General features: G+C 39.2%; 1 protein-coding gene across 1 annotated transcript in view; it reads right to left on the bottom strand.

Moving 5' to 3' along the window:
- Positions 1–15693, bottom strand: part of MALRD1 (MAM and LDL receptor class A domain containing 1) — a 590643-nt gene that overhangs the window by 499726 nt on the left and 75224 nt on the right. Inside the window, exons 13-14 of the mRNA XM_012931979.2 lie at positions 12223–12396; positions 1746–1866 (exon numbers count right to left, since the gene is read on the bottom strand). Coding sequence (XP_012787433.2) covers positions 1746–1866; positions 12223–12396 — 295 coding nt within the window. The remainder of the gene's footprint in view (positions 1–1745; positions 1867–12222; positions 12397–15693) is intronic.

The raw sequence follows: 15693 nt of genomic DNA on the forward strand, positions 1-15693 counted from the left end.
TAAGTTCTTCCTTGCATTATTTAAATTCCAATACAGCAAAACCAAACGCTAAGACACATCTACATTCACTGCTCTGGTTCTGGAGCTGAGCTGCCTTGCAGGTTCTTCCTGCTGGAAAGAGCTTCCAGCCTGACTGTCTTCAGGAGACACCAACACTCCGAGTGTGGCACAGCTTTGGCCCAGAGGAAATCCTTACAGACGAATCTGAGCCGAACAAGGCAGTAATTTCACTCACCACAGTGGGCTTGATGTGCTTCTGTTGGGCACTCAGATATGAAATCACAGACCTCCTTGGATGAACTGCGGACAGCATCTTTGAATGACACAAATCCAGTTTCAAAAATGAAGACATGCAAAGAATAAAATTGCCTCTTCTGCAACAAATAAATCCAGTAGATAATTGTCTCATGAACGCTAGTTTCTAAATGTGCTAGAGATGAAGTTAGGTGAAAGAATGTAACTTCCTTATTTTCATCTTGCTTATGTCACTTCATATATAAACATAAGGCTTATATTATAATAATTGCTTTGAAATGGTGCTGTCATTTGTACGATAATTAAGATCTTCCAAAGACTTTCATTCAAGTTCAGGTTCTCTTTACATTTCTGGACATTAAGCCCCACAATCGAACAAATATTCACCATAGGTTCACCATAGGTGGAATGGAATGGATGGCACTGTAGCACTGTAGTCCAGTTGTTCATCGATTTGCTCAAGCGGGCACCAGTAACGTCTCCATTGTGAGACTTGTTGTTACTGTTTTTGGCATATTGAATATGTCACAGGGAGCTTGCCAGGCTCTGCTGTGCAGGCGGGATACTCTCGGAAGCTTGCCAGGCTCTCTGAGTGGGGCAAAGGAACGAAGGAGTTGAACCCAGGTTGGCCACATGCAAGGCAAATGCCCTACCCACTGTGCTACTGCTCCAGTCCACATTGTTTAATTCTCCTTCCAGACTGGTCTCCAAACTTCTTGGCCATAGTTATATTAAATTTGAAGCAAAAGTCCTATAATCACTAATTTGAGAAATTCAACAATATGGTAAAAATTTTCCTTTTTGTAAAACTATTGGTCTTTCAGGAAGAATTAATATAATTTTGGCCTAATTAGAATTATGATATAACCAACTGAGCCCATGTTCAGACTGAAGCACACAGAAGTGAGTTTTGAGTTGATTTATGAAAAGAATTCTCTCTTAGTGAGAACAAGTACTAAGAGATTTCAACTACGGTTAATTTTAGTGGCAATTTGAAACCTTGAGCCACACTCCTGCCTCCAATTACATTCTCTTCAATGTCAACTTTTAATGCCTTTCTCCTCTTCTAATTCTGGTGATGCAGTGTTTGATTAAGGAAAGGAAAAGTTTAATTAAGTAACAGAAATAAGGTAATGGCAGTTAACCCACCAACACTCATTAATCATTAAATTTGCTCCTTTGCATGCCTCAATGTCAATAATTGGATCTACTGTGGTAATTGTTTCACATATCTGTAAAGTAAAACCATCACACTTTAAGCACACACTGTGATGTAAGGTGATTATTTCTCAATGAAACTGGGAAATGGAGATTCTCAGAGAATAAATTGTATGTGTGTATTTGATTTCAAGGACATGCTATCATCTATATCCTGGTATCAGGTATTAGTGAACTGTATTATTAAAGAAATTTGATGTATTTTACATTTTGTTATAACAAACTGTTCATTTGGATCTTTAAAACTTCAAGAGCCATAAGGAAAAACTTACCTTTGTTTAGTGTACGGGTAATTGGAAGTGACTTATAAGAAATTTCACATTCCTGGGACAGGCTGATATTATCAAGAGCAACAGTAGCATTTGATGATAAAAGAGTGGCTTCTAAAATTAACTATAAAAACAAAAACACAAAGGATTAAAAATATACAGTGAATGCAGATGCCTCGCATCCACATTTCCTGGGATAGAGAACCTTGTTTGCAGCTTTTTCCATCTTCCAATCTGATTTCAGAAAAGAGTTTGACCACAAGATTATAAGTTATAAATCTATAAAATCATAACTGCTTTGGCAGCATTTTATGTAACCTTAATACTTTGAGGTAACTTTGTTTCAATTAGACGTTCTAACACTCTTCCAAGTGAAGGGTTCCTTCTTATTGGAGCCATTAATATGCAGGGGCTGGAGTGATAGCACAGCGGGTAAGGCATTTGCCTTGCACGCGGCCAACGTGGGTTCGATATCCAGCATCCCATATGGGCCCCTGAGCACCGCCAGAAATAATTCCTGAGTGCATGAGCCAAGAATAACCCCTGTGCATCCCCGGGTTGACCCAAAAAGCAAAAAAAAACAAAGAGTCATATGCAGAGATCTTTGGGGGGTCAGCGTGATAGTACAGCAGGTAGGTCACTTGCTTTGCATGCAGCCACCCAGGTTCGATCCCCAGCATCCCATACAGTCCACCAAGCAACACCAGGAGTAATTCCTGAGTGCAGAGCCAGTAGTAACCCCTGAGCTATCACTGGGTGTGACCCCAAAACAGCAAAAAAACAAAATTAAAAATAAAAAGAAGTCTTGGACTAATCAACGGTGTGGTTAATAACTCAATTTAATTGAGATGTGAATTCACTTGCAATGGGTCTGCTGGAGGCAATGATTTATCTTCATTTCAGAATATTTCAAGACTTTTATTTATATTACATTCATAAAACTTAGAGGAGTATGACATGCTATCAATAACCACATACACTATAATATTCTTATGCCAAAGCACTCAATGTCATTGATTTAAGTATAATTTATATTACTACTCTGAACTCTGAATAATGACAGGTATAATTTGTTTTCTTTCTTGTTAAGCACTCACATTATCATGCTGTAATTTCAACATGTTAAGAAAATAAGAAACACAGCTGATGTTTTAGCAGGACCACCAATGCAGGATGTAGCTGGGAGGAGCATCTCCGTTTTACCAGGGAGAATGTCAGATCTCAATATTTTTATTTGGTATGCTACATTATCAGCTCAACTACACTGGCATTGCTACACAATAGTTAATTAAATAGTAAAAAATGTAGGGAGGCAAAATTTCCCTAGCAAAAAACTATGCGATTGGAAAGTAATTAATTTCACGTGCACATACCAAAATCCTGTGCAGAATTGTTTAATGCTGATTGATAGTAAATCAGTAGAAATAATTGTAATCAAAACCAACAAACAAATTATAATCTAGACCAGGAATTAGTATGCCTGTGAAAAATAATGTACTGTGTGTTATTATGAAGTGACCTTCAACAGGTAATTCTGAGTAGATACCCACAAATGAATCTCAGAACCGAGCAGCTCACCCAGAAATGTTCCAGATCTTGCACCAGACCGATTCCACTGGGGTGCCTCAGACAGGAGCAGGCGCCGCCTCTCCACCTGCCCCATATGACTCCCAGAGGCCACAAACCTCCAGAACCCAGTAAAAACACTAGGTACGTGGGACCAGTGACTGCACACTCCAGGCCTCAGGGCATCTAGAATGGGTGGGTCACTCCTTCCCATCTCCCTGCCCCCATGAGTCCTGGATATTACGCCCATGAACTGCCCCCAGGTTTCATTTAAGTGCATTAACGGCCATGATCCAGAGACTCATAAATGAATCTCAGAACTCACAAATCTATATCCAGGCCCCAATTATTTAAAATTTTAGAATTCCAGGAGATCTCATGCTATTCATAACTACTGATACAAAATCAATTATCTAGTATCTGCCTGTGGGGCAGGCTTGATGGTGGTGGGGAAATTCGAAATAATGGTGGTGGGAAGGTAATGGTGGTGGGATTGGTGTTGGAATATTGAGAATGTAATCAATTATTGTGAACAACTTTATGAAAAATAAAATGTAAAAAATATGTAATTTGGGTCACTCATGACATGTAATGCTGTATTGAGGCAGTGAAATAAGGACAGAGATGACTGGCCTTAAGCAGAGGCGACCGAACAGAGCTGGCTGGTGAAACCAGACTTACTGAAACCCAATTTTTGAGACCGCCAACAATCTAGCCACTTTCCAGAGACCAGACTAGCTTTTACTTTTATATTCTAAAGCTTACCCTTCACTGAATCTTCAAATAATGTCAGGAAATTGCTATTGATTTGTATCACTGACTCTGATAAAGAGCGAACACAGTCTCAATTCTTGTGGAAAATCCCACCAAAGGATCACTTTAAGATGCAATCCAAAATATGATACCCTTGGGTTTGAATAGGAAGCCCCAACAGTGCAAAGCAGCTGACAATCAATGGACAGGACTCAGGAACAGCGCTACCATTAGAGTGGAACAAGTCAAAACAGCAGTTAGAGGAAAATAAATGGCCAATTAAGGGAAAAGACGCCCAGCCCATCGAAAGCATGTGCTGCACAGATCAAATGAGCAGACGAGTCTGGACTGATTTAACACAGACTATTAACTCTGGGACTTGCACTTTTTCAGGAAAGCAGTGCAGGAAATGCACAACAGCATATTGAACTGTGGTGGGTTTGTTATTTCTATAGAATCACCAGAAATCCTAATTCTATTTCCACTAGGACAAAGTATTACTTGTGGGTGCTGATTTCCTAAGGCGTTCAGAAATGATTCGCGTTCTCTCCTGACACCTACAAGAGACAGCCAAAGATCACACTTAATCAGAATTTCACAGCTGCAAGGAAGCAGAGAGGACAATTGGAAAGCCTTTTTCCTTTCCAATATTTGGATTACACTGTATAAATATGTTCAGAGTTTAGTCTCATTGAACCAACAATGAGACAACAATGGCCAAGGACACCATTAAAGTGATTTAGTCCAATAATTTTATAATGCTAAGAGGCTGTTACCAATAAAATAAACTTTCCATATTTAAGTATTTCAATATTTGTTGATGAGTTATAGGCATAATATCTTCATTTTGAGGGTCATAGATAAATTTATTGTTACAAGAATATGGTTAGTCCTGGGGCTGGACTTGCCTTGTATACAGCTGACCTGGGTCCTACCTCACCATCCCACATGGTTTACCAAACCCCTGAGTAATTCTTGAGTCAGAAGAGTCAGAAGTGCAGAGCCAGGAATAACCCCTAAGCATTGCCATGTGTGGCCCAAAAACCAAATTACAACAAAAAGAATATGGGTGTCAAGAGCAGACATGTAGATAAACAAACTATGGTACATCTACATAGTGGAATACTACACAGCTGTTAAAAAAATGAGATTGTGAAATTTGCCTACAAATGAATGGGTTTGGAGAGTATCATGCTGAGTGAAATGAGTCAGGAGGAGAGGGATAGATATAGAATTACTGCATTTATTTATGGAATATATGTATTAAAAAACTGTATGACACTAACACCCAATGCCAGGGAAAACAGCCAGGAGGACTAGTCAATGGATGGTCAATGGTGTGGGAGATGGATGGTAATTAAGATAGAAGAAGATCCATTACGACAATACTAGTTGTAAATAATTACTCTGGACAAGAACTGAGTGTTGAGAGCAGGTAAAGGATTATACATGTTAACCTTTCAGCATCTGTATTGCAAACCATAATGTCTAAAATGAGAGAGAGAAAGAGAAAGAGAGAGAGAGAAGACAGGTGCCTGCCATAGAGGCAGGCGGGGCTGGGGTGGCTTGAAGGGGTGGAGGGAAACTGGGGACACTGGTGCTGGGAAATTACAGTGGTGGAGGGGTGGGTGCTGCAACATTGTGTGACTGAAACACAATCATGAACAATTTTGTAATGCTCTATCTCACGGTTATTCAATAAAATAATTTTAAATATATAATATAAAATATAAATAAAAGAATTTGGATGAATCCAGATAAAAGATTCACCAAGATTCACCAAGGACACTCACTATTTTTTCACAGGAACACTATAAATAAATCCGAACAAAGCATCTCTCTTGCTCATATATATAAATATTTAATCTTAAACATCTATTTTTGTTTTCTCAGGCAAAAACACATGAAAATCTCTAGTAGTACTTAAGGGCTATAGGAAACATCTGGAAGGTTCCTTAGAGGATACTCTGGCCTACCTTCAGAGTTGTGAACATGTGGGTACTTTGTTCTCTTTATAAATTGTACTTGTTTGAATGTTTAATTACAATCACATAGTATTAATGCATTAAATTCTATGTGTATATCTGTGTTGACTGTCTATATTTATGTATTCTGTGCATGTGGATATATATAAAACACACCAGAATGTTAACATATGCTCCCAATAAATTTCATTAGCACAGCTGTAGGGCGTTCGCCTTTCATGTGGCCGACCCGAGTTCAATTCCTCCGCCCCTCTCGGAGAGCCTGGCAAGTTCCAAGAGTATCGAGCCCTTGAGGCAGAGCTTGGCAAGCTAACCGTGCATATTGGATATGCCAAAAACAGTAACAATAAGTCTCTCAATGAGAAGACGTTACTGGTGCCCACTCGAACAAATTGATGAGCAACGGGATGACAGTGACAGTGACAGTGACAAAGTTCTAAATAGAATCAGGTACATTTTGAGACTCCAATAGCTCAGAGCTGAAAATGTTCATCAAAAATAGCTCCTGTTAGATTACCAACCACTGGGGCCACAGTAATATTACAACAGGTAGAGTACTAGCCCTGCATGTCACTGACCCAGGTTTTATTCTCAGCCCCATATATGTAGTCTCCCAAGCACCACCAGAAATGATCCCTGAGCACAGAGTCAGGAGTCAGTCCTGAGCACTGCAGGGTGTTGTCTCCAAAGAAAACAAGAAAAAGATGATTCACCCATGGAATGAACCTCCTAAAAACAGCAAACTGGTTCAGCTGGTTAGATTTGCTTCTAAATGCATGTTTCGGGGCCAAAGCTGCAGTTCAAGGCACTGAAGTACACGCGTCTGTGCAGACGCCCTTTGATCACTCTGGTCCTTCGTAGCCCCACCAGCCTTGTCCCCAAGCACCACAGAGAGGGCCCTACACCCCAAACTCATGTTTCCAAAGCATATCCCTTTTCAACTTTCAGTTTTCCAAACTGCCAACATCGGTAGGGCGTTTGCCTTGTACGCAGCCGACCCGGGTTCAATTCCCCCATCCCTCTCGGAGAGCCTGGCAAGCGACCCGTGTCATATTCGATATGCCAAAACCAGTAACGAGAAGTCTGACAATGGAGATATTACTGGTGCCCGCTCGAGCAAATTGATGAACAACAGGACGACGGTGCTACAGTGCAACCTTTCTAAAAATTTACAGAGTAAAATTTAAAGAATGGCTTTTATGTTTTTTTCTATTTCTATTTAATTTCTTAAACCTGTACTTGAGCCAAGTCACAAGACAAGAAAGAAGCAGCAGGAACTTAAACTCTCCCCTTTGTGGGGTGAATTAAACATGGCTGAGGTACCTGGGGCCCAGGAGCTGGGGCTGGCTGGTACTGACTTGGGGAGCCCAGTGGGGCTTTGTTTTTAAACTTAGCAAGGGACTGAGGGCCCTTGTAGAAGGCCTGAGGGAGAGGAGAGGCCAGAGCAGCTTTACGAGTCTGGGGCTACAGAAAGAATGTAAAATCCTATCAAGCCATTAATCCATTGATAAACTAGTTACTCTGGTCCAGACAATAAAAAAACAGTCTCAAAAAAAAAAATCTCAATTTACACTGCAAAATAGAAGCAAATCAAAACCCCAAATCCCAAAGGAAAAACTATTAAAGTGGCAAAAAGAAGGCACCATATTGAAACTCTCCATTAACAGTGATAGGTTAAGGAGCGCCTTGAAGTCTAAAATAAAATGCAATTGTTTCAATTCACAGTATTTTTTTTTTTTGGTGACTAATCCTAGCAGAGGACATTCTGGCTTGCTGTCTTTGTTTTGTTTTGTTGTTATGGCTTTTAAAGCATTTTTAAGGTTTATGACCAAGACAAGGGAAGGGACAGAGATTGCCCAGCTACCCTCCACCACATATACAACCTCCCCCACCAGAAACACCCTCCGCCAGGATGAGGTATTTATTTCAATTCCCAAATGTATCCTGGCACTGCATAATCACCTCCAAGTCCATAGCTTACATTAAAGATCACTCTTAGAGGGGTATATTTTATGGGTTTGGACAAATGTTTGATGACATGTATCTGTCATTATATCATACAGAATATTTTCTTCAATTCTCTGTGCTTCCAATTTCCCTTCCTAGCCCTCTGTTCTTTCAGTCCCTGGCAACAACTCATTATTTCCCCTCTCCAGAGTTCTGCTTTTTCCAGAATGCCGTATAGTCAGAATAATATTGTAGTCTACCTCTTTATTAACTGATTTAATAGTAAAAATGGATGTAAGATCCCTCCATGTTTTTCATGGCTTAATAACTCATCTCTTTGTAACAATAAATAATATTCCATTGTCTGCATCTATACCAACATTTATTTGCATCGTGGTTGCTTCCAAATGTTTATAGTCACAGACAACGCTACCATATCATTCAGTTGCAGGTTTTTGTGTGAACAAGATTTTTTTGTTTCTTCCCAATAATATCAGCTTAACAATGTACTCTAAAAGACATTTATTGTTTTATGTAAGTAATACTGCATTATAAAGCCATGTAAGTTTTAGATCTTCATTATGATAAATCATCACGTGTACATATTACATTAACTTGCAACTGAAAGTCCAATCCTAACCTTCAACACATAATTCATTCCTTTTACCTGATTTCCCCAAACTCTTTCTCCATTTTCTTCTGGTATTCCTTATTTTGTCATATAGTCTAAATATTTATTTTTATTAATATCCATTTGTTTGGTTTCTCTACATAGCATATATGTATATATATATATATATATATATATACAGAGAGAGAGAGAAATACATAATATTTCAAGCTCCTCACCCCTGTTTTAGAAGCCAGCTTATCTTTGGAGTTGTGCATGTGATAGAGTCACTGACTCTTCATTAGAGGCTCCCCACAAAGTGTGAGCTACCTATATTTCTAGTGTGAGTTGTTCTCTAAATGAACCCATTTATTCTGAGTTAAAGTATTGCTTGATATATATGGCTGTAGACTTGAAGCATCTTCTATAAATTTCTTTGATCTTTGTTTGACTTCCATGTTTATCTTTTTTTTTAATTAATTAATTTATTTTTAATTCGTGAATCACCCTGAGGGCACATTTACAGATTTATACACTTTTGTGCTTATGCTTCCCTCATACAAAGTTCGGGAACCCATCCCTTCACCAGTGCCCATTCTCCACCACCAGTAAACCCAGCATCCCTCCCACCCTCCCCGATCCCATCACCCCCCACCCCACCCTGCCACTGTGGCAGGGCATTCCCTTCTGTTCTCTCTCTCTCTAATTAGCTGTTGTGGTTTGCAATAAAGGTGTTGAGTGGCCACTGTGCTCAGTCTCTAGCCCTCATTCAGCCCGCGACTCCCTTCCCCCATATGGCCTTCGACTACATTATAGTTGGTGATCCCTTCTCTGAGTTGCCCTTTCCCCAGAATGTGAGGCCAGCCTCCAAGCCATGGAGTCAACCTCCTGGTAGTTGTTTCTACAATTCTTGGGTGTTAGTCTCCCACTCTGTTATTCTATATGTCATAGATGAGTGCAATCTTTCTATGTCTGTCTCTCTCTTTCTGACTCATTTCACTCAGCATGAAATTTTTCATGCCCATCCACTTAAATACAAAATTCGTGACCTCCTTTTTTCTGACAGCTGCATAGTATTCCATTGTATAGATGTACCAAAGTTTCCTCAGCCAGTCATCTGTTCTAGGGCATTCGGGTTTTTTCCAGATTCTGGCTATTGTAAACAGTGCTGCGATGAACATACATGTGCAGATGTCGTTTCGATTATACTTTTTTGCCTCTCTGGGATATATTCCCAGCAGTGGTATTGCTGGGTCAAATGGGAGCTCAACCTCTAATTTTTTGAGAGTCGTCCATATTGTTTTCCAGAAGGGCTGAACCAGTCGGCATTCCCACCAGCAGTGTAGAAGGGTCCCTTTCTCCCCACATCCTCTCCAACAGCGGTTGCTTTTGTTCTTTTGGATGTGTGCTAGTCTCTGTGGTGTGAGGTGGTATCTCGTGGTTGTTTTGATCTGCATCTCTCTGATGATTAGTGATTCCATGTTTATCTTAATTGCCCAGGAATGAGGATCAGATGAGGTGTCTTTCCCTCTTGTTTTCTTAAAGTATTCTTTTCAAACACTGACCGGAGGGCGCCACTTCCACGGAGGTGAAAACTGTAATACCCACTCTGGACAAAAACTGAGTGTTAAAGTAGGGAAAGGAATATACATGATAACCTTAAGGTTTACAGTATTTTATTGTAAACCATAATGCCCAAAAATGAAAGAGAGAGAGACAGAGACAGAGAAAGAGAAGGAAAGTGCCTGCTATAGAGTGGGGAGGAAGGAAACTAGGGCTTGGTTGTAGGATAACATTGGTTCGTCCTTTCAGCCTTGCCGCAGGGAAATTAGGTTTTTCGGGTTACACCCATCACAGTGCTCCTGAGTCACTCCCATTCCTCTGTAAACTCTTCTCTGTGCTCTCCTCCCCAACCAGTTAATCACCCTTTTCCCTAATCAGATTCTGATAACTTGTAAGATCAGATCCTTTTAGGATATTAAACTTGTATTATAAGTTAGATATTGCTTTTCTCCATCTTTTGCATAGTTTACTTTAAAGAAATGTCCTTTTTTATGAACAGAGGAAGACAGTTAATATTATGCTTTTGTAACTTGGGAGTTAATTGACTCTGAATAATATTCACTCCTATACATCTGCTTTCTCGACTTAAGCCTTCAGTTGCCCTTAGTTCCTAGCAACCCAAAAGCAGGGTCCTGACGAGGGACTGAATGGACCCATGGCAAGCTGTGAGCTACCCTGGCATTGAAATGGGCCAGGCCAAAGCGCCACAATACTCAACTATAAGTTGAGGGCATGGTCATGGACAAATGCTGTCATGATCCAAAAGTAACGACGAGATTAGCCCCTGCTAGGGTTAGGAAGACTAACCTGGCCTGAAGACTGTGGTCTAGAATATATAGTGAGATGTCCTCAGGAAGAACCAAACTTTAAGTTTGATATATCTTTTACAGTGCTCATATAGAATGACATTGCTAGAATTATTAGAAGTAGATTTACACGGCTATTTAAGTGGATTACTAGCTGAGGAAAGAAGAAAGTGACACATCTTTGTTGGGATCCTACCCTTGATCGGATCTCCTAGTAATCTGGAGTCATCTCATTAGATGAGATTTTTGTCCTTGAATTAATCTCTTGGAGTAGTGGTCTTACCTCTCTTTTCTGATTTGTTAATGTTCAACCCACCTTTGTATCACCACCCTACATGATTGCTATATAAACTAAGACTGTAAGATCGGTGGGGGATTTAGAGCCAGAAGGAGAAAAAAAGGGGATCTAGAAGTTGAATGAAGTAGCATGAGGGAGGAAGAAGCAGGAGGAGAATCAGAGGAGAATGGAGATGGGAATGGAATAAACTGCAATTGATACCAACCATCCTGGCCCTCGTTCCTTCCTTCGCTTGCCATCCCCATTGGCCTCCCTGGTTAGGGGAAGCGGCCCGAGACCACTGAATGCAAGGGGCAGGAGAGATAGAGCACCACTACCCTTTTGTAAATACATACATTGTGGTGGAAAATGTATACTGATGAAGGGACAGGTGTTGGAACATTATATGACTGCAACCCAATTATGAACAACTTTGCAACTGTGTATCACTGTGATTCGATAAAAATTAAAAACAAATAAAAATAAATTACAGAACAAAATAGTACCCCCTCAAGAAAAAAAAAAACTGGGGTATACCCAGATGATAACCCACACTTGCTTTTTGTGATTATTAAATAGGAACGTGTACCCTAAAGTTCATCAAAGCCTTAATATTAATGGACAACATAAATAAAAGAATAGGATTAAAATGCAAACACAGCCAAATCTACTGTTTCTCACTCCACCCTATAATACCATTCTCACGTAAATACACAAACACATCTATATTCTTTCTAATCAATTACTCCTTTCTGTCATCCTATTCAATTCTTATCTCTACTTTTGTTACATTTCTACACATAGATCTCAAGCATGTTGTCAAGATAACCTCTCCACTCATCCTGGATTGTGAATGCGTTGGTTTTATAACATCTGATAAGGAAAAGGGCTGTATGTATCACATTGCCATCAGAATAGGTTAGCATTAAATCAGCATCCTGAGCGGCCGTGTATTCATTACTTATGCATTTACCTGAAAAGGCAAAACAGATTCTCCAGTCTGCACAAAGAGATCAATTTTTGCTCGTCTCCACTGAGTTTGGGCAACTCCAACCAGATCTCCTTGCTTTTGCCAATTTTCATCCAGGGATGTTCTAGTAAAAACCGAGAGATGTGACTGCAGAGACAAATGGTACCAGAACTGCACCTTTGGGAAGAAAAAAAAACAATAATAATAATAAATGCTTAAATGATATTGGCATAGCGTGAACCTGTCTCCGATAGCTTTTCTATAACTATAAAAATATACCAACAACCACTCTAGCATAAAATAAAAATCTCAATTCTCCTCTCCAAGTCTACAGAGAAGGAGAAATGGGAGGACTGTTGCCCATCTCTGCATTCTGAAGCCAAGAGAAGGTCAATGGCAGCTGCACTGACCAAGTTGTTGACACAAGCCATTAATATGTCTAAAGAAATAAGACTAAAGAGATATGTCTAAGAAATAGCAATCTAGCCCAGCTTGAGAACACATCTATACTCACTCTGCTGGACACAGAAGCACTTCCCTTTCAGGAAATTTTCCCAGGTCCTGTCTTTCTAGTTTCTTTTCAACTTGGGAGGCACACATTCTGACTCAAAATTGCAACATGAGATTTCACTATGCACTCTCTTTGACATTTCAAATGTCAGGCCAAAAAAATAAAAGTTTTCCTGAAAAACCGTTTTCTCAGCTTAGAATAAAATAGGAATGAATACTTTTCATTCATCTCTGCCAGAACAATATCAAAGAAGTTGGAAAGTTACAGGATAATTGATATGTTATGGATAGCTGATAAGTATTAACTTGATACTTAAATCTAAGGAAGAAAATGTTCCTTTTTTGAAAGTAAAGAGCATTAATCACTGTGCCTTCCTGTCACCACTGAAGGTAGCTTGTCTGATGAAGACTTGATAGGCTAACTCTGTGATGAAGAAAATATATGGAAAGATGATTTTTTTAAATGTTGTGCATTTACTAAACACCGGTTAGGATACTGTGAAAGGAAAAAACACTCGTCTCAATGGCTGGATGATTCAATTCATGAAATAGGTCAGTAAAATCTCCATAAAAACAAGTTCAGGCACAGCATTGCTTTCCCTCTTCATTATGACATAGAAAGTTAGAAGGCTTCATAATTCAAAGTAAAGCACAATTTCACTTTGGTTTCACGACAGTTTAAATTGCATTTTCCCTTTGTCATTGTGCTTTAATTTGGGTACAGGACAGATATTAGAGCACAGAGGGGGTACCCACTTATTTTATTTGTTGGCACCAATTTCAGTGGAGATGGAAGTTGACAAAGTGTCTTTTCATGTCTTCTATAAAAGGATTCAGTTTAAAACAATAGGCATCATTTTCTGTTTCTTGGTAGAACAAGCTTCTTTCAATGTCCACTGAATTACCACCTCGGGATCAATACATTCCTTCCAGCTGTCCATTTCTTTTAAAATTTTACTGTCATGCTACCTAAACTCAAGTCCTGGCAGATAAGTGGCAAATGTAAAGTCAAATGGAAATGTTTAACTAAATTCCCTGGAAAGGGAGGATTTATGTTCCATACTACAATTAAATTTTAGATCTCTGCTGTAGTTTCAGAATGTTCCAAGCTTGCAAAAATGCAAAAACAGAGCTTTCTCTGGTTATACAAGAGATGTGCATGTCCCATTAGAATTTCAAACTGTCAAAATGTCACTCAATACATCACCAGTGTAAAATGATTTTAATAGTATATTAAGAGTAAATACCAGTGGGATCCATGTTCAATAGGATCCGATCATGGGACTTATATTTAATTTACTATTTGACAGAATTGAAGACACTTAAGAGAAATCCTTTAATTCACTGCAGACCAAGAAACCTTCCATCAGCTTTGCAAATTTAGAGTATTAATAGTAAAGTTATTGAAAAAATATTAGCACAACTATGATTTCAGATAGGTAATCAACAACAAAATGAAAGCCTAAAAGTTCCCAATTTGGACTCTCTCACGCTCTTCACAATTTGCTGTAAAGTCCCCACTTAAACATTTGAGGGTGCTATTCTATTTGCTGTTCCACAAATATAACTATTAATGACAGGTTCCAACTAGAAGTATCAGTTGGTTTTTCTGACTATTCAATAAGATAAGAATCTGGTTTGTTCAAGTATTCTGTAACTTTTATGGAAGCAAATACCAGGAAAAAAACAGCTCAATCGTTCTAGAATATTCCTTTGAGAGAGAATAATTAACTCTCTAATAGTCTAAAGCTACAATTTAAGCTAGAAAACATTATAGAGTATTTTGAATATCCCTCCCTTGAATTCAGATTACTAACATTCAAGCAAATTTGGATTTAAAAAAAAAACTCTTCTCTGCTTCTCAGTTTATAATGGTTTCTTCAAAAGCTCTCTCCCCAAACCAAGGCAGATCATTAAATCAGTATCTGAAACCTTGGGATGGTGAAGATTTGGTTCTGATACATAAGCCATCAAGCATCTAGGCTGCCCATGATCTTAACTCAGCTCCCACCTAAATAACTTCCCACAGAAAGCTCCAAATTTAAGCAGCAAGAGTAATCTGTCCTCAGCTGAAATTGATCATAAATTAAAATGCATTGGATCACAAATGACTAATGAAACATATAGATCATCTCTAAGGAGAAAATTATGAATTCTCAGTAGGTCTCAATTTGTAATACTTATATTTAGGTTTTGTACAGGGAGCCAAATTAACACCTTCTATCTTTTTATATCCAATGTCTAAATAATAGCAATAGCATAAATTCAATATGTAACCTTATAATAATACTTAAATTTATAAAGTCCTTTGAAAGAGGAAGTAAATGTTTCAGAGGTCTCAGAAAGTAGATATGTGTGAGTCTACCACATAAGATTTAATCAAAATAAAGCAAAGACCTAAGAGTAGAGCATGCACATATGTGAAAGGCAAGTGGAATACAGGCAATTGTTGGAAACCTAATTTTCATTAAGAAATGGGCAGGAAAGTACAAGTGGAGGCAAGGTGGGGGGGGGGCCAGGGGTGGGGTAGGGAGAGGCCGGAAAACCTTCTAATACATCTGGCTCTCCCATTCAGATATCTGTGAAGCTGAAAGTGTAAGTAGGCCCATACCACTGGATGCTACCGTATTTATCACCACAAATGCCTGAGTAAGCATCCAGACGCCTACATTTAGAGGTGGATGAGTTCCACTTATGGCAGCTTTGATCCCTTTGTTATTATTATTTTTTTTTTGCTTTTTGGGTCACACCCAGTGATGCTCAGGGGTTACTCCTGGCTTTGCACTCAGGAATTACTCCTGGCAGTACTTGGGGGACCATATGGGATGCCGGGTATCGAACCCAGGTGGGCCGCGTGCAAGGCAAACACCCTACCCGCTGTGCTATCACTCCGCCCCCCCCTTTGTTATTTTTTGATAAAGAAACAAACTGAAATCCTAGGGCTCCAAGACACAGGAGTACTCT

This window comes from Sorex araneus, chromosome 9 (assembly GCF_027595985.1).
Source record: "Sorex araneus isolate mSorAra2 chromosome 9, mSorAra2.pri, whole genome shotgun sequence".
NCBI classification, from domain to species: domain Eukaryota; kingdom Metazoa; phylum Chordata; class Mammalia; order Eulipotyphla; family Soricidae; genus Sorex; species Sorex araneus.